The 21,487-nt window shown below is 32.9% G+C and overlaps 1 protein-coding gene across 2 annotated transcripts in view; it reads left to right on the forward strand.

Annotated features, from left to right (window-relative positions):
• The window catches only part of atp9a (ATPase phospholipid transporting 9A), a 110,738-nt gene that overhangs the window by 32,729 nt on the left and 56,522 nt on the right, over positions 1–21,487 (forward strand). For both annotated transcript variants that reach the window (XR_015523915.1, XM_087307664.1), the window contains exons 10-14: positions 3,425–3,501; positions 3,659–3,819; positions 6,139–6,281; positions 11,890–12,002; positions 15,899–16,108. Coding sequence is in view for 1 of the 2 variants with exons in the window: in XM_087307664.1 (XP_087163790.1) it covers positions 3,425–3,501; positions 3,659–3,819; positions 6,139–6,281; positions 11,890–12,002; positions 15,899–16,108 (704 nt within the window). In the remaining variant the exon portion in view is untranslated. The remainder of the gene's footprint in view (positions 1–3,424; positions 3,502–3,658; positions 3,820–6,138; positions 6,282–11,889; positions 12,003–15,898; positions 16,109–21,487) is intronic.

The raw sequence follows: 21,487 nt of genomic DNA on the forward strand, positions 1-21,487 counted from the left end.
CCGAGTCTACCTCATTCAGACGGTCTTGGACCGATTGATTTGGCGTGAATCCGAGCGTGATTGCTGGTTTCACATACGCCAAACGAACCGCGCTAACTGGGCAAACGAGACGTTTCCGAAACAAAAGTCTAGGGCTGCGTCTGAAACCACCTACTACTCAGTAGGTACTGCATTTGAATTTAAACGTACTACTCGGCCGTTAGAAAAATACGTTTTATATAGTATGAATGTGAAAAGTAGGAATGGAATTCGGACGTACTACATCCGCCATTTTGTCATGGTCACGTGACCTACCTGCGTCAATTGCGTCGCTTTATTCCCATTCATGAATTCGCTTGCGGGGCATCATGGGATAGCACAGCATGCATGGGATGCGCACTCTAGAATCTCGCCGGAAGTTGTAAGTCATCCGGGTACTTCTCGCATACTGATTTTCGAATTCTATGAATTCGGACATACTACTCGGCTCACATACTGATTTTAGCGTACTATATAGTATGGAAGTATGCGGTTTCGGATGCAGCGTAGGTGTGAAAGCACCCTTACATTTACACTATTTTTTAACGGAGTACAATGTTTTTATTTAATTTAACCCATTAACTTTACTTATCTTGACAATCATAAATCATATATATCATTTGCAGGCCTGAATCCAAAAAGTTGAGTCCCAGTTGAACAACTGGTGTATATTTGATTATTGTTTGAAACATAAAAAATTAACCACAAACTAACTTAATTTATATTTATATTTATAACTTAATTCAATGTAATATTTAATCTGTTTTGGTAATTCCACACTGCAATGATTGATATACATTAATAGCATAAATGTACCTAAATATAAGTGAGGTGGAGTAAAAGATCAAAATATCATGTTTAGGTTTTTGATGATATTATCATTGTTTTGACATTTGTGAGCTGCCATAATTGAGTATATGTCTTGCTTTGCAAAAAACAAAGGATCAATACACAAAAGTCATCATTTTAAGTTATATTTACTCTATTTCGTCAACAAAAATAGTGCATAGACTAAATTAAGGATAAATAGTTGGAATCGGTGATAATTTAAGATGACATTCTCAAGTATTTCATACTTTTAAGTGGTAGAGTATTTAATTTATAATCAAATTTTACGAGAAATCAGGCAATTATCGGCTTGTAGAACAGAAAACTAATTACTACAAAAAATTACAACAAACAACCACTTTAAATGCAGAATATGAAATGCTTTTAAAAGTCAGCTGTTTATGACAGGCAGAAGGTACCATCACAAAACATTGTCTAATAGTCTATTTATAGCAATAGACAAACATGCATATGCATTTATCTATGTTTATAATATACAAAGACCAAGGCCCCTTTCATACACTCTGCACAATAATGCACAAGACATGAATGGTGCAATTTGATGTTATTTTCAGACCAGCGCAACAGTAATTTTCATGTTTTGCTGCACATTTTTTAAATAGCAAAACTATTTGCGCCACTTTGTGGACTGATGGGCATGTTGGTATAAAAAGAAAGTGTGTTAGAGCGCATTGTTGGAGCGTTGCTATTTAGAGGAACTGAAATAGACACTGAAATGTCTAAAGTCCAGTGCAGAGCACGTCGGCTATGCGCCTCTGCGGGTCCAAAGGCTTACACATTGCTTAATACACACAGGATGTACAGCAATACACACATATCTTTACATACAAAAAAAATTAAAGGATTAAATGATACAAAAAGTTATTATTTTCTACATAAATATAAAAACCACAGCCTCCATGCCTTCTTTACCTAAATGGGCTTTCTTCCATTTAATTATGACAATTTTTGAATGATGTTATTCTCATTTCTACTTTTATTTATTATATGCATATTTATATTTGTTTTAATACAAACAAGTTTAGATTTGTCCTCCTGTCATGTTTTGGGGATGTTTGCATCACCACAAGAAACAAAATTAAGCATGTAAGGTAATTGATGTCTTCAGTGGATTGCGTACAACACCGTTTCCTTACTCCAGGGGGGTGTCCAAACTCGATCCTGGAGAGTCGCTGTCCTGCAGATTTTAGCTCCAACTTGCCTCAACACACCTGCAAAGAGAAAGCCTAGTAAGAGCTTGATTAGCTAGCCCAGGTGTGTCTGATTTTAGAAATACCTGCTTTACTCTATGAAAGTAAAGTAAAAAGTAAAGAGGCCGAATGGAGGAGGCTCATTCTTTATCCTCACACTGCAGATGGTATGTTTAACTGTTTTCTCGCTAGTTTTTACTCTTAAAAAGTCTGAAATGAAACATGCGCCATGGCGCGACACAATTGACTCTTAAAGGGAATGGGAGATGAGACTCTGATAGGTTTAATGCATGTTATGCTCAAAACACACCCATAACTCATTAAGAGAATAAGCACAACCCAGTTAGAACATGCGCCGTGGCTATTGCTTTTGCCCCATGCGCTTTAGACTTTACGCCTAGATCGTTAAAATAGAGCGCCAAATCTCAAAGAATTATCTGCACAATTGTTTTATTTAAAGTGCTCCAATTGCACTATTTTGTATGTTAATGATCCCCTACATTGGGTTTATATATCTATATAGAATAAGATAAAACCCGTAATATAATTTTCTTATAAAATCCAGTTCAGTCTTTTGTTATTGGTCAAAACCAAATGCCAATTACGATATCTGAATTGCAATTCTAAGCACTTGTAAACATGTACTACATTTGTTTTGCTATATTAATTTGAGCTTAAAGGGTTAAGGCTTAATGAATTTCTTTCTTCTCTCAAACACAAAAGCAGATATTTTGAAGAAAGCTGGGGAAAAAAACAGTAACTATTGACTACTTTTATATTTGTTTGTCAGCATTTTTCAAAATATCTTCTATTGTGTTTAACAGAAGAAGGAAACTCATAAAGGTTTGAAATATGGTAAATGATGACAGAATTTCCATTTTTTGGGTGAACTATCATCTTTGGGAGTCTATTTAAGTCTTCATCTTTGTTTTTGCAGTTAAATCTTTTTGTTTTTTTGCTTTTACAGGACTAAAAACAGCAACAATTCAGTATATTGACAACACAAACGTCAGCTCATCCAGGCTTTAGCTGGAACTACAATGTTTGAGGGTCAAAGTGTTTAAAACAGCCAATCAAGAGCAAAGACTGACATTATGCAGATTTTTACAAATGCATGTAGGTTTGTGCAGCAAGTAAGACTGTTTTGGACTATTTGTTTCATGTTTTTCACAATCACTTCCTTTTGGGAGACAAAACCTAATGATTTTTGAATATTTGCATACTTTTTACAGCCACAGACTGGGACATATCACACTACATGAACGTTCATGTCAGAAAAACCATAAGAGTGGCACTTTTTTCTGAGAGAAGCTTTTGTTTTTTAATGTTTTATAATAATATAATAATGTTTTGCTCTCTACTTCAAGGCACGGTAGTTGGGGTGGTGATTTACACTGGTAAAGAGCTGCGGAGTGTAATGAACACTTCCAACCCAAGGCATAAGGTAAAAATGGCAGTATTCTAAAGTCAAAATATTTCAGATAAGGCATTACATTTAAACATTTTTGGGCAAAAAAAAATATATATATATATAGAAAAAATTTTTTTATCAATATGAAAGACAGTATTTGGAGACAGTATGTGATGATGCGCTGTTGCAGATCGGCCTGTTTGACCTGGAGGTGAACTGCCTGACTAAGATCCTGTTCGGAGCTCTGGTCGTGGTGTCTCTGGTCATGGTGGCTCTGCAGCATTTCGCTGGACGCTGGTATCTCCAGATCTTCCGCTTCCTTCTACTTTTCTCCAACATCGTCCCCATCAGGTTGGATATCCTTCTGATTTGTCTGTAAAATCTAAACCCACTGAAGATATTATAAGTGCATTTGGAATGCTATCTCCAAACACAAGCCCCGCCCCCTTCATGGCGCTTCACATGTGATGTGCTTAAGCTTAACCACTTTCACTATGGAAGCATATGAGTAGCATAATTCAATTCAAAATGTAATATGTAAAATGGCAATGCAATATGTTAAATGGCAATGTATTTCTGTATTTGAATTTGCATTTTCCAAGACATTTGAGCAATGTTTGGTGCAGAATGAAAATGAAAATTAAATTACATTGTTTGCATTTCTCATTTCAAACACTGTTTTAATATGTAAATTGTATCCACATTTTAAAGCTTTATAAGTAGCTAAATTAAATTGAAAATGCTATACACAAACTGAATTTGATGTGAATAAAGTAAAAGCAGAAACTGTAGCAAAATGATCATTTAAATGTTATTTGTCCTAAATGCATTTACACTCGCGTCTAGGAAATGCAGGATTACATTTTCAGCATAACAGCATGGGATGTGTGTAGCAAAATTAATTTTGAAATTTAATACACAAAACGATAATGCAGTATGTAAATGGCAGTGTATTTCTGTATTTCAGTTAGCATTTTCCAAGACATATGTGCAATGTTTGCTGCAGAATGAAAATGAAAATGAAAAAAAACATAATGCATTTTCATTTAACACATCGCGACGAGTGAAAGCCGATTTGAAATTGAAAATGCATTCTGGCCTGGCCACGCCCACAGACGGCCACCGTTGCTGCAAGGCAGGTTTTAGGGTATGTCGTCACAGCTGCAGCGAGGACTATTTGGGACATTTGGCATCATAAACATGGCGAAGTCTGTTCCTCAGCGGCTTCGTGAAGCTGCACGAGCCCTCAAACGTGAACTGGGAAATACTTTAGAAAGCCAATCACCTCCTAGCTCAGTAAACCTGGCTTAAGGTGTGATATTCGCGCACGCAGTTTTAGGGATCATCTGCAAATTACATCGACAGAACCTAAAGGGGCTTTAGCTGATGTGTACTGTATGCTTATGACAAGAGCTATTGCCCATTTTTGCATTGTATGTACCATATAGTTAGAGGTATAGTAGCTTTGCTACCTGTATTAAATCTAACCATTTATTGGAATCTCCTGAATTTTTTTCTGCTTTGCGTTACTGTGCGTTTTGGTTCTGTTGATGTAATTTGCAGATGATCCCTAAAACTGCATGCGCGAATATCAAACCTAAGGCTAAGTTTACTGAGCTAGGAGGTGATTTCTTTTCTAAAGTATTTCCCAGTTCACGCTCGAATGCTCGTGCAGCTTCACGAAGCCGCTGAGGAACAGACTTCGCCATGTTTATGATGCCAAATGTCCCAAATAGTCCTCGCTGCAGCTGTGACGACATACCCTAAAACCTGCCTTGCAGCAACGGTGGCCGTCTGTGGGCGTGGCCAGGCCAGAATGCATTTTCAATTTCAAATCGGCTTTCATTCGTCGCGATGTGTTAAATGAAAATGCATTATGTTTTTTTTCATTTTCATTTTCATTCTGCAGCAAACATTGCACATATGTCTTGGAAAATGCTAACTGAAATACAGAAATACACTGCCATTTACATACTGCATTATCGTTTTGTGTATTAAATTTCAAAATTAATTTTGCTACACACATCCCATGCTGTTATGCTGAAAATGTAATCCTGCATTTCCTAGACGCGAGTGTAAATGCATTTAGGACAAATAACATTTAAATGATCATTTTGCTACAGTTTCTGCTTTTGCTTTATTCACATCAAATTCAGTTTGTGTATAGCATTTTCAATTTAATTTAGCTACTTATAAAGCTTTAAAATGTGGATACAATTTACATATTAAAACAGTGTTTGAAATGAGAAATGCAAACAATGTAATTTAATTTTCATTTTCATTCTGCACCAAACATTGCTCATATGTCTTGGAAAATGCAAATTCAAATACAGAAATTCATTGCCATTTAACATATTGCATTGCCATTTTGCATATTACATTTTGAATTGAATTATGCTACTCGTATGCTTCCATATTTCACTGGCAGAATGCTACAAAACGCTATTGGCCGTTTTTTTTTAAAGGGGAGGGGCTACTGTATGCCCCACCCTCTATTATTATTTTGTTTAGTTGAGATTATATCAAACATCAAATAAAAAAAATGCACATTTCAAAAGACTGCACAGGACCTTTAAAGATTATGAGAGCATGTAAATTAAAAAAAGCAAGAATAAATCAACTAAAAGATACAGCAAAACTTACTTTAACAATTTTTTTTTTCTTTTCCAGTCTGCGTGTGAATTTGGACATGGGCAAAATGGTGTTCAGTTGGATGATAAAGAAAGACTCTAAAATCCCCGGGACGGTGGTTCGAGCTAGTACTATACCAGAGCAGCTGGGCCGCATCTCTTATCTGCTCACGGACAAAACCGGTATGATTGAATTCAACTCTGAACACAAAATCTGCATCTGTGTTGATAGCAGCTAAAGCTGACAGAGATTTTAGTAGGATTCTTGATGCACTTAGCCTACATTTGTATAACCCGGCATATAAATGTTCAGGATAAAACATTGAAAATGAAAACTTTTAATAATTTTTAATAGCAGGATAATAATTTTTCTTAACAGTTTTAGAATGATTTTTGAGTGATTTAGCTAATGAATCTTAGTTAGGCTTAGTTCACTTAAGATTCAGTTCAGCTCAGTATGAATGTCATTGTTTAGTAATGTGATGTAACTACCTAGCAACTCCTAAGCAACTATCTTAGCAACAACAAAGCAGTGTAAAGTCTAGAAGGGATACATCTGCAGATACTCACATCAGTGTAGCATCGTTTTTGTGACACTGTGCAACAATAATTAATATCGGTATAATTACTGTTTTACATTACTGTGAGGGTTGGGTTTAAGGTAGGGGTAGACATTAATGAAATACAATTACTGCATAATTTAATAAATAACACAAAATATTTCTCGTTAACTTTCGGCTGTAGCAGTATCTAGGGTTGGGTACCGAAACCCTATCTAACCGTTATGCACTGGACTGAATTAGCATATGAATTTTGTTGTCACTGGTGCTGAGACAAGGAAGTAAGAAGCATCAAGGAGTACATCAAAGGCACACATTGGTGCGCGTTGTGTCACACCAACTCTAATGCGCATGAAATCAACTTAAAGACAGAGGAATGCACATCATCTGGCACTTTTACTTAGTGCGTTTACATGGACACCAATACTACGATTTTAATATGATTAAGACAATAATCTGATTAAGAGTCTAGACTAACATGTAAACAGAGATTTTTGATGAACTTAAAGGACCACAGACACCCGCATCACAAAATGCGGAGGTTTTTTCTTTCCGTTCGGCATGTTTTAATTCCATTAAAACAACACTCTTCCACCAGTCTTTACTTCATATTCTCATCCAACACCTCAGTTTGTCACGGGGCATAAACAATATGTGGATAAATGAAAGTGAAACTGCAGTTAAAGAAAAAAGAAAATAATACATTTCTAGTATCTCACCAGTTTCATCACCCCTTCACTGGCTCCCAGTCCAATTTAGGATTCAGTATAAGTTATTGCTATTTGTTTTTAAAGGTTTCAATGGTCTGGCACCTACTTACATCGGTGAGCTTTTTTACTGACATACTTTATTGAGGCCAATCAGGTCAGAAAACCAGTTTCAGCTAGTTGTTCCCAAATCACAGTTAAAATCAAGAGGTGACAGAGCTTATATATATATATGAGCAAATGTCAACCTTCCCATGTAAAAAATGTTGTTTTCGCCAAAATATCGAAACCATTTCTGTGTTTTTTTTATTTGTTTAGGCTTGTATTTTACTTTAAATACTCAAAAATGTCTCAGCCAATGTTTTCAAACAATTATATTTGATATTTGAAGTCGCACAAGTGGCAATTTCACATCCATAACACAGAGATGTCACATCCATAATAATGAACTTTCCTTATAAATGCAAAAATGCTAAATAAAATAAAATCACTCATGTTTGTTCTATAGTGAGCCAGCTCTTATCCTTTGAATTAGAATTATTTCTTTTGGCTTGTGCAGTTAAATTCACAGAATTTCTACAAAGTAGTTTGTACACTGTAAACTCTCTAACTTTTTTCATCACATCCATAACGCATGGTTGTTTTTCCTCACTTAAAATATAAAAAATGGTTACAGATTGATATTTTTCTGCTCCCACAACTCTGTTGTTAATTATTTTGAAAAAAATAAACGGATGTTTCAATATTATGTTAACATATACTTCCTCTGTCAATTTATTTTTTGAGATTTTACAGCAAATGTCACATCCATAATGCTGGAATTGCTCATACAGTTGAAGTCACAATTATTTGCCCCCCTATTTATTTTTTTCTTTAATTTCTGTTTACGGAGAAGATTTTTTCAACACATTCTTAACATAATAGTTTTAATAACTCATCTCTAATAACTGATTTATTTTATTTTTGCTATGATGACAGTACATAATATTGGACTAGATATTTTTCAAGATACTTCTATACAGCTTAAAGTGACATTTAATGGCTTAACTAGGCTAATTAGGTTAATCAGGCAGGTAAGGGTAATTAGGCAAGGTATTGTATAAAAATGGTTTGTTCTGTAGACTATCGAAGAAATATATAGCTTAAAGGGGCTAATAATTTGTCCTTAAAATGTTTTTTTAAAAATTAAAAACGTTTTTTCTAGACAAAATAAATAGCTTTTATTCTAGACAAAATTAAACAAATAAGACTTTCTTTAGAAGAAAAAATATTATCAGATATACTGTAAAAAATTTCCTTGCTCTGCTAAACATCATTTGGGAAACATTTTAAAAAGAAAAAAAAAACTCCAAAGGGGAGCTAATAATTCTAAATAAAAATAAAGACTTCAACTGTATTTAAAAAGTATAGATTTTGTATGCTGGTCTTTTTGTAAAGCACTTTGGTCAAAATCTGTTGTTTTTAAATGTGCTCTATAAATAATGCAAACAAACTAAATAAAAAAATAAAAAATTAAACACCTGAAATTACATGAAACTGGAGGATGCATGGATAGCGTGGTGTGCTATAACATGTAAAACAGAATCATGAAAGGAACATTCAAAAAGCAACTCATGTAAAAACCTAAATCGTATTATTGTCTTCTTCAACTTAAGGCAAATCATTCAATTACTGATGTCCATGTAAATGTTGTCACAAGTCCTAACCCTAGAAAAGGTGTTCCCTGATTTCGATGACCGGTTAGTAGTTTTGTAGTTAGCTTAAGTTGTAATGTTAGTTGCATAATGCAAATTTTCAAAAGAAATATATATAAGAAATATATAAGAAATATATTAATGCTTTTCAATTCAAATATATAAAATATGAATTAATGTTTACTTTAAACTTTTTTTACTGTTCAATTAAAATGATTAAAATATTTTTTTGTACAATAAAAGTTTTTCCTAAAGTCATCCATCATAATTTTGTGACACAAAAGTATCGGTTAAGGCACCAGTACAATTTTAAAAGCATTGATTTAGCACCAGTATCGAAACAATACTCAACCCTACCTGTATCCCTTCTAGCAACAACCACAAAACAACAGATGCTTTCACAACAACCTCCTAAAAAGTCCAAATCTCTTCATATAAGTGAAACTGGATTACAAGAATGAAGCTATTATATGCGACAGGAGAAAAGACAATACACAAGCTGTGGCTCTGACAGCTTAAATTTACGCTCCCTAATGCCACAGTGCTTTTTCTGAATGAACCAAAGCAAAAATAAGCCTGCGTGTTTGAGAGCCGATAGCGTTGAAGTGTTTTTTAATAGTTTCCTCCAGTAGCTCACATACAGTCTGTGTGCCGACAACCAAGACATGCCACTTATTACAGCTTTAAATCAGAGATGAGCTGACGGTTCCCATCCTCGCACGCCTACCGTACAGAGCAAATTTATGCGTTCGAACGCCTGTAAAAATGACCGGCTGTAGCTTGACGGAGGCAGTGAATAAAAAGGGTCAAAGGTCATCGTAATGTAAGGGTCGAGCAGCGACGCCTGACTGAAATACTACCGGCAGGTTGTGTTTTAGAGCATGAGGTGTCAGGAAACAAACCTGAGGCTCTTTTGTCATTAACGAGCCATTAGTTGTTCATACTGTTTAGTTTGAGCCTGCAGGAAGTGCATGTCCATCAGGGAGGCTGTTAGGGGCTGACGGTGTTTGGTTTTGTCTGAAATTTGATGGTAATAGATTGAACTTTACTGTAATCATTTTATTTTAAGCATTTTTGTAGTTTTTTTGCACATCTGTAAAGCTTTTATTCACTTGGCTTTTTAAAGTTGCTTTAGTATATTAGGTTAGGCAAGATTAAAATGATTAATGTTGTCTAGGAAAGTCAAACTAATAGAATAGTTAAATTCAAGAGTTTGCAAATAGGTTTATTTCAAGTATCTAAAACTCAATAGGAAAAATAATATTTCTTATTGATGCTATAACTTTTCACAGTGATGGTTTGCGGATGAAAGGGCATCCACTGCGTAAAACATATGCTGGATAAGTTGGCGGTTCATTCCGCTGTGGCCACCCCAAATTAATAAAGGGACTAAGCCGAAAAGAAAATGAATGAATGAATATTATTACTATTAATACTATTACTAATCATACTGTTAAAAGTATTAATAGAAAAAAAATAGTTATATATATATAAATATATATATGTGTATATATATATATATATATATATATATATATATATATATATATTTATATATATATTTATATATTTATATATATATATATGTATGTGTGTGTGTGTGTGTGTGTGTGTGTGTGTGTGTGTGTATATGTATAGATGTATATGTATATATGTGTGTATATATACGTGTGTGTGTGTGTGTATATGTATATATGTATATGTATGTATGTGTGTATATATACGTGTGTGTGTGTGTGTGTGTGTATATATATAAATGCAGAATTCAAAATTACAGAATGTGTACACACACACACAGCATACCTGCCTACACTCCCGTTTTTCCCGGGAGTCTCCCGTATTTCAGACCCATCTCCCGCCCTTCTCCCATATTGTTCTGTGTCCTGGAAAACTCCCGGAATTCCGCCCTTTTTTACACTGGCCGGCTAGCTTTTTTGTTCGGTCCATGGAATGAAATGCGCGTTATCCTACTGGAAGTAGCCATCAGAAGATGGGTACACTGTGGTCATAAAGGGATAAACATGGTCAACAACAATACTCCCGTAGGCTGTGGCATTGACATGATGCTAAAGTGGTACTAATGGGCCTAAAGTGTGCCAAGAAAATATCCCCCACACCATTACACCACCACTACCAGTCTGAACTGTTAATTCAAGGCAGGATGGATCCATGCTTTCATGTTGTTGATGGCAAATTCTGACCCTACCATCCGAAATTCACAGCAGAAATCGAGACTCATCAGACCAGGCAACATTTTTCCAATCTTCTGTTTTCCGATTTTAGTGAGACTGTGCCAATTGTAGTCTCAGTTTCCTGTTCTTAGCTGACAGAAGCGGCACCCGGTGTGGTCTTCTGCTGCTGTAGCCCATCCGCCTCGAGGTTCTCTAGGAAACACCCATACACTCTCATTCACACACATACACAATGGACAATTTAGTTTACCCAATTAACCTGAAGCGCTTGTTTTTGGAAAACCGGAGCACCTGGAGGAAACCCACTCAAACACGGGGAGAACATGCAAACTCCACACAGAAACGCCAACTGACCCAGCCGGGACTTGAACCAATGACCTTGTTGCTGTGAGGCGACAGTCCTAACCACTGAGCCACCGTGTCGGCCTTTATTTTATGTTTAACTATAATTATGTTTTTAGATTTAGTAGCCATCATATATATCAGATTTTAAATGTTAATGGATTTCAGTTTTAGTTAATAATAGCATCAGTGCAGGTTACTAAAACATCTGTTAAAATGTCATGCTTTAGCTGCAACTGTATAAGCAGATGTGTTTGTTTGGCCTCGTCCACCTCTAACATTGCTGTTTCTGGCAGGGACTCTGACTCAGAATGAGATGGTGTTCAGACGTCTTCATCTGGGAACAGTGGCTTATGGGATGGACTCGATGGATGAAGTGCAGAGTCACGTGTTCAGTGCTTACACTCAGGTATTCCCAGAATTCCCTGTTTTTATATGCGAGTTGATGTAATATTTTTTTTTTTGTTTAAATTTATTTTTATTTAATATTTTAGAGTCCATCTTTCCTTTTTTTTAGATTGTTGGCTTTTATTTCATTTTTATTATTATTTTTTGCTCAGTCTTTTTGCCCAATATTTATTATATCTATTTATTTATTTGTTTATTTTTATTTTTTGTCTGGTTTTTCTTTGTATTTATGGCTTAATGTTGTTATAATTTAATTTAATTAAAATATTAATCCTAATTTTTTTTTTTTTTTTACAAATTTTAGAGCTTTATCTTTATTTTTTAGATTTAATTTTATTTTATTTGACTTTATTTAATTTTTTGTCTTACAACCTTTTATTATATTTTATTCATATTTTGGCTGCAAAAAAGTAGTTATTTCTATGTATTTATGTCTTGCAGCATCTTTATAATGAAAAATCATAAAATTAATCATACATATTTTGTGAGTTAATGTGATTAAAAAAATAATCCTTATTAAATTTTATTGTAGTAATTTTACAGTTAATCTTTTTTTAGATAGTTGGCAGTACAATATATATATATTTTATTTAAACTTTTGACCTAATATTTGTATTTTATTTTATATCTTTTTTTGTCCTTACTCATTATATTTTATTCTTAAAAACATATTTTGGCAGCAAAAAAGATAGATTTTTTTCTATGTATTTATTAGGGATGTGACAAGATTGCATATGATAAGATCTTGCAAGATTAAATCGCGACAAGGTTTCTTGTCAAGGTGAAAAGTTGTCTTGTGAGTTGTGATGTTATGATGTGATTGGATTTGAACTGCAAATCAGGTGCTTTGCACACACCTGAAAACCCAACCCACCGTGGCCTCGAAGTTGCGTGTGTCACTCGGTTGGGTGGGTGAGGTTGATGTAACCATTCTTTTTTCACCAGAGTTCAGCGGCTGCCGTGTCCAACAGAGGCTACAAATTCTGCCATACACACACATTAACCATGCTTCATAACCATGTGATGGAATTGCACTTTAGATATGCTGAAAATCATAATCGTCATAAACGCAAACGGAATTAAGACATGTGGACTATTGGTATTTTAGTCTCATTATTGAAGTGCAGTACAGACATGTACAGACCTATATCAAACTATTAATATCGTGAAGGACTTTTAGCCGCATTCTGTAACAAGACTGAGTCTAATTACTGAGTCAGTAATGTACCACTGATACACAAATCTATAAGCGCACACACACACACATACAATAACTCCTCTACACTCGTCACATCATCATTACCAGTAGCAAAAATTAGAATCTTTTTTTTTTAAGCTCAATTTGTGGAAAGGAGTTAGATTTCTCATGTAAGGTCAGTATTTTGTAGTGTTTGCCTGTCCTTAGAAGTAGAATATACGATTAAATAGAAGACTAAAATAGAAATAAAATACCATTCATTGCCATTTTTTTTTTTTTAAAAAGCACCTAAATTGTTTTGCATTTTGGACTTTCAGTAGTGACTATTTAACCACACTGAACTGAGCTAAACTGAACTGAACTTAAACACTGAAAACTGAACTACACTGTTTCAATTTACTATGATCTTCTAATTGAAGCTGCTTTGACACAAGCCCCTTTCACACAGTGATACCGGTAAATATCTGGAAAATTTCCGAAACGACTTTACCGGTATATTCAAAAAAATGCTGTTCACGAGGACGTTACGGAAATTTTCCGGAAAAGAGCATTCACACATCCATTCCAAAATACCGGTAAATTCTGACATCATTCACCACAAATGAGCTTTAAACGGCTGCGCTTGTATTTGTAAACATTTGACTAAATTACAAACTCTGTGGATGATCAATATTGTGAACAACTTTCTCAGGATCACTTTCGCATGTCGAGATGTTCATAATATGTGCGTGTGCAGGCGCTCACAGGCTGTTTCACAAGCACATGCAAAGCTTGAAGGTAAATGAACAACGGCTTATCATAAGCATCTCATCGATGATTATTTACACAGTTGGCATTAAGAAGAACATATAAACGTGATCTGACTAACTTCTAGCAGCTAAATGTGTCTGGAAAAATATTCAAAGACTTTTATTCTCACAAACCGCGCAGACGTAAATGCGTCTGACTGTTGTGATTGGCTAAAGCAGACGTCTCACGTCAACACGTTCTAGACGTGCACGCGCTTATTACGGCAATCTTCCTTCTGTATTCACACAGCGCAGCATTCCGGCAAATTGCCGGTAATCTTACAACTTCTCTTTCCAGAAAATAGCCAGAATGAATTTACCGGTATTTTCAAAAAGGACCGCCAATTTTCCGGAAAGGTCTGTATGTGTGAAAGGGGCTACAGTCTACATTGTAAAAGCGCTATACAAATAAAGGTGAATTGAATAAAGGTGAATTTTGTGATTTTTTTTTTTTTTTCTTTTTTTCAGTTGATTAAAAATCTATTAGCAAAATATTTCGCAGTGTTTGTGTGTGTCTTTGACGGCACATAATTCATTAAAACAGAAGTAAAATAATGATCATTACAAGTTAGAAAAAAAAGCACCTAAATAGTTTTGCATTTTGGGCTTTGTTTTTTTCACACCCCTAGTATTTATGTCCTACCGCATTTTTATAATGATTTCATCATAAATACTTTGAAGTTAAATAGTTAAAGTTATTTTTTTAGTTCTAATTTATTTTCATTTGAGTAATTTAGAGCTTGTCATTGAATTTCACAGGATTTTACAAATCTGTTGATAAACAATTCATTTGAATCTTAAATTTAATCCCACAAGCAGCAACGAGGCCGTCAAGGTTTGATTCCTAAACAGTGAATTTTACTACATTTTATAAGGCTAATATTTTATCATAAAAACTTTTGCCAAACATTTAAATGCACAACTGACTGAGTTATTCACAATATATGATATCAATCAAGGCTGGTCTAAGTATATTGTCCAGAGCAGATGTTAATTTTATCTAATTAATATGTTAATATTTATTAAATGTTATGCTTTATATAAATTATTAAATTATAATTATTGGATTATAGGACCCATAAATTAAATTAAATATTTGTCCTACAAGGCGTAATATCAAATTTAAAGACTTCAAAAGAAAACAGACAATGAGCAAATGAGTTTAATAAACACTGAAAATGTTTCACTGACTATATATAGATATAGTTATATATAGTTGGTTTAAAAAGCACCTAATAGTTTTGCATTTTGGGGTTTACTCTAAAACAGTGAATTTTACTACACTTTTTTAATGCTAATATTTTATCATAAAAACATTTGCCAAACATATAAATGTACAACTGACAAAGAGTTATTCACAATATACAATATTAATCATACCACCCACCTTGTAAATATGTCAATTTAGTATGTTACCCTTCACTGTATAACCAGCCTGTTTAGAAAATCCAATCACAAAAGCACAATTGTTCAGCTTTTTTGTCCAGAAGTCCTTGTAAAAGGAGTCTCTTTCACCTCTGGCTGATGTTTTGTCCATTTGACACCAGAGGTCATCGAGTCAGGAAACCGGGTTACTAGTACCAGTTATAGCTTATATACGAACTTACACACCGCCATTAGCCCTCGGAAATGTGCATGCTATAAATAGTAGCTCAGCGTTAAAGGTAATTGTTCATATATGAAACACATCTGGGAGCGTTTATGAGTCCTTTTTCAGGATATTAGCAAGAGGCTCGCTTTATTAGCAATCACAGAATGTGGAGGTTTAATCATTATGTCAAAAGTGCTGGTTTTTTGTTTTGGTTATAGAGTCAAAGTAATGAGGATGACTCTTTATAAATAAATTCTGTCATCTTTGCATTATATTCAAAGACCTGGAACAGCACAGTCACTCATGTTTGATTCTCACAGCCTCCTCAGGACCTGCAGGCGTCTCGAGCACCAGGCGCCACTAAAGTGAGGAAGACCATCAGCAGTCGCGTTCACGAGGCAGTGAAGGCCATCGCTCTGGTGCACAACGTCACTCCGGTATACGAGGCCAACGGCGTGACGGATCAGGCTGAGGCCGAACAACACTATGAGGACACGTGCAGGGTTTACCAGGCCTCCAGTCCAGACGAGGTACTGCCGAAATCAGGCCATTCATTCACAAATCTATAAAAATGCTTAGAGACAATTTATTTTTATGTATAATTCACTGTATTAACAAACAATTAACTAAGAGTTTTAGATCAATAAACTACTAATTTATACATACTATGTATATAGTATGTACTAATACATACATACATATATGTATATATATACATACATATATATATATATATATATATATATATATAAATATATATATATATACATATATATATATATATATATATATATATATATATGTGTGTATATATATATATATGTATGTATATATATACATATATGTATGTATGTATGTATGTATGTATATATGTATATATATATATATATATATATATATTTATATATATATATATATATTTATATATATATATATATATATATATATATATATATATATATATATATATATATATATATATATATATATATACATACATATATACATATATACATATATATGTGTGTGTGTGTGTGTGTGTTCACAGATTCAAGAAAATTATGCATTATTTATTCCTCCATTTCCAAATATTAAAAAGCAGCAAATTAGTACACACACACACATATATATATATATATATATATATATATATATATATATATATATATATATATATATATATATATATATATATATGTATATATATATATATATATATATATATATATATATATATATATATATATATATATATATGTGTGTGTGTGTGTGTGTGTGTGTGTGTGTGTGTGTGTGTGTATATGTATGTATATATATGTATATATATTTTATTTAACATAAGCATTGTATTGTATATATACAATGTTTTGTCTTACTGCACCTTTAAGGAGAGTCCTCCCCGTCTACCTTTTCTACGTGCCTTTCTGCGTGCCTTAATCTCCTCCCTCGGCTGCGTCAGACAACATACAGACTTAAAGGAAGAAGATCTCACGTAGCGTTTATGAAAAATACTACAGTAAAAAATTTACCAACGAGTATTTGTTGTGCAGTTGCATTGAACAGAGCTTTTATTATTTGTTGCTTTGCGCACGTCTGGTCTTGTTGACATGATTATACACGTGACTACCGGGACATGTTAATGCGCTCAGCTGTCAATCAATTGGGTGGGCGGGAGACCGCACTCCTACATCAAGTTGCGGTCGATCTGAAAACCGCTCCAATTGGTTCACCGTTTTTATGTTTTTTTGGGAAAAAAAGAACTGGGTGTGTTTATATCACCCCAATATGACGGTCTATACACTATATATACACACGTCTGTCCATAGGTATGTAGATTTTTCACCATAGGTGCCCTTTAAAGATATGAGCATTAGATTAATGAAAACCACTTAACATTAATATAAAAAATGTTTAGAGATAACTTTTCTCATGCATGTGATCATTGAAATGTTTTTTTTTCCAATGGGTTCATTTAGTGGGTTTAGTCAATTTGTAAAAAAAACAAAAAGCTAAAAAAATAAAATAATAAAAAATTGTATTAGTTCCATATAGTCAGTTTTAATTATTGTCACTGCTCATGCCGTCTCCTGTGACTAAACTCCTCCATTGACCTCTATGATTTAAAGAGTAACCATTAATCTGTCTTTTAAACTTACTAAAATCATTTACAATCTGACCTAACATTAATAATATCTGACTCAGCATGTTTCATCCTCCCCTGCAGAGGTCTGACATTATTGTGTAATGATGAGTTTAGCATTTGCTATATTCACTTCTGCAGATGTGCTTTTGTCATATGGAATAATTTTGGTGATTTAAAAGCAGTTCAGTCGAACCAGGAGTGAGTGACACAGTGGTGATCAGTTCAGTTGTGGTTTTCTAGACAGCAGATGTGTTATTATTGGTTTGATTTTAACCACTGCATACCTGCAGACTGACTGTATGTACATTTACACAGACGATGACTAAACAGAGAAGACCAGAATGCACCAATGTAAAAAATTTTGTAGATTTTTTTTGAAAAATGAATATAAATAAATAAATAAATATATATATATATATATATATATATATATATATATATATATATATATATATATATATATATATATTATTTATTTAATTTTTATTATTAATATTATTATTATTATTATTATTATTATTATTATTATTATTATTATTATTATTATTATTATTATTGTGTTAATTTATACCTCACTACAATAAACCTGCAAATAAAGTGTTAAAAAAAGAAATGTTTTTTATTTTACTTTTTTATTTATTTGTTTGTTTGTTTGTTTGTTTGTTTGTTTGTTTGTTTGTTTGTTTGTTTGTTTGTCTGGTTATTTATTTATTTATATTTTTTATTTTTATCATTATCATTATTATCATTATTATTATTATTACTTTAAAATATATTTAACATTTTAAGTTTTTTTTTAATTTATACACCCATTTGGTTTTTAAAATGTCAATTTTTTCTTATACCATTTTATATATATATATATATATATATATATATATATATATATATATATATATATATATATATATATATATATATATATATATATATATATATAATTCCATGTTTTAGTACATTCAGTACACAAAATACTGTAATAAAAAAGCAGAAATATACTATATATAAGTATAAGCACACACAAAAACAAGTTCTCAGAATCCTTCAAAGTGGCATTATTCAGTGGCTCCACATATCTCAGATAAGCCTCATTTGTTGCTTTCTAAGAGTGGAGGGCAGTGTTTTCATCTGTCCATCTGGATACTGTGAGAGATGTTATTAGCAGCTAGTCAGGGAGGGCAGAAGAAATCGGCTTTTTTGATCTCTCTGTAACCCCTGGTCTGGAAGTTATTGGCCAATAACTTCTGCCTCCCAGAAAAGCCCCCCTTCAGCGTCACACTAATGGATGGCATCTGGTTCGCCTTTATCTTCACATGTTCCCTCAAGAAAACATGCTTATAATTGGCAGCCTGTGGCATACTTGCATTTTCGACAAAGCCACACATCCGAAAACAGTTGCAGAAAAACAATCGAGATGACTCTGTGGTTAATGTTGAGTAGCAATTTTTTTTGCCCAAATGTTTTGTTTTATTTATGTTTTGTTTGTTTGTACTTTAAAACAAATTTACTACCTAAGAATACCTGGGAACAAGAGTTGGGGATCACCATCAGTGAAATAGAATAGAATTATATACTCAATTTTGTACACAATTCTTCTATTTGTGCCAGACACAGTTAATGCAGGATTTTTCACAGAGCACAGTACGCTAATGCCAGATTAGCCAAAATATACCCAAATAAAAGTAATACTTGTAATAAGTGTCAACAATCTCCAGCAAATCACACACACACACATGTTTTGGTCTTGTCCAAGATTGACAGTGTTTTGGTCTAAAATATTTGATACTTTTGAAAAAACCTTGTAACATATCAGCCACTCCAAACCCTCTAACAGCACTATACGGAATTCCTTCTGGGCCAAATTTGCCTTCAATAACACAAAATGTTGTGGCTTTCTCCACATTTTTGGCTAGGAGGCTTATTCTTTTTAACAAACATCTCCACCTTCATATGCCAGATGGAGAAAATAAATGTTTTGTTGTTTTTAAAGTTGGAAAAAATTATTTTTTCATTAAGAGGGTCTTTAAAATCTTTTTACAAAACATGGAAACCTTTATTGAATTATATTGACACTATTGATCTTGAAGCAGAAGAGGAATACAACTTTTTATTATTTATTTATTACTTTATTGTTAGTTTTTTGTTATTTCTTTATTTTGTTATATATATTTACTGTGTACTGTATATTTAATGTATATGATATTGTATCTGCACAAAATTTTTAAAAAGATATTTGGCAAATAAAAAATTGGCAGATTCTTAAATTGACTTTTTTTTTTCAAAAGACTTTTTCATTTTATTATTATTATTATTTTACAACCAATGTAATATATCACATGTCTGTGATACGAATATTGCATATACTATAATTGCGATAAGGTTAAGTTTGAGTAGTGATACACCTCTTTTGATTTTGCACGGCCTATTTTAATTTTTATCTCAAAGAAATTTTTACGATTATTAAATTGACTTAATTTTTTTAAGTAGTTTTTTTAACTTTAGTTTTTGCAACAACCAATGCATGAAGTACAGGCAGTTTATCACACGTCTGCGATACGAATATTGTATATACTATAAGTGCGATAAGATTAAGTCTGAGTAATGATGCACCTACCTTAATTTTTCACGTCAGAGAAAAAAGAAATGTAAGAATGTTTGACTATTCTTAAATTGACTTCCTTTTTTTCTAATATTTTTATTTTTTTTTTATTTTACAACAACCAGTGCATAAAATCAATGGCTTTTACCACTCAACTGCGAACATTGCATTTACTATAATTGCGATAAGGTTATGTTTGGAAAGCGATGCATCTATCTTGATTTGTCATGGATGATTTTTCTTTTTTTATTATTTTGTACTTTTCTAATAACAACAAATGCTTAAAATAAAAGTAATTCATCACACATGTCTGAGATATGAATATTGCATATACTATATATACAGTAGTCAACATTTGAAGTGAATCAAAAATGTTCACATTTGTCCTAGGACCAGAATGAGTGTTGTTCAACAGTTTTAGAACAACTTTGATGAGGTGGTAACCACTTCAAAGGCTGACTAGTTTATATACAGTACAGTACTGTACATAATTATTAGCCGTCCTGAATTTTTAGCCCCCTCTATATTTATTTTCCCAATTTCTGTTTAACAGAAAGAAGTTTTTCTAACACATTTCTAAACATAATAGTTTTAATAACTCATTTCTAATAACTGATTTCTTTGATCTCTGCCATGATGACAGCTCATAATGTTTTACTAGACTACTTTTCAAGATTCTAGTATTCAGCTTAAAGTGACATTTAAAGGCGTTACTAGGTTAATTAGGCAAGTTTCATTGTATAACAGTGGTTTGTTCTGTAGAAATTCGGGGAAAAAATGATGCTTAGGGTGGCTAATGATATTAACCTTAAAGTGGTTTTAAATTAATTAAAAACAGCTTTTTTTGCTAGCCGAAACAAAACAAATAAGACTTTCTCCAGAAGAAAAAAAATTATTGGAAATATTGTCAACATCATTTGGGAAATATTTGAAAAAGAAAAAAATAACTTTGACTTTAACTGTATATATAATGAAAATTTTACAAGCTATTGTGCAGCCCTAATCATAAAACACGAGCTATAAAACACAAAAGACTAAGCAACTTTGCAGAAAAAACTACAGTATTGCAGAAGAATAAGGGATGAGGTAATATTTGCCATGCTTGTTAAAGTAATGTTGAATATTGATACTGCTTCTAGTTTGTATCTAATTAATTTTTACCATTAG

The sequence above is a fragment of the Danio rerio genome, chromosome 23 (genome assembly GCF_052040795.2).
Source record: "Danio rerio strain M-AB ecotype USA chromosome 23, GRCz13ab, whole genome shotgun sequence".
Taxonomy (NCBI): domain Eukaryota; kingdom Metazoa; phylum Chordata; class Actinopteri; order Cypriniformes; family Danionidae; genus Danio; species Danio rerio.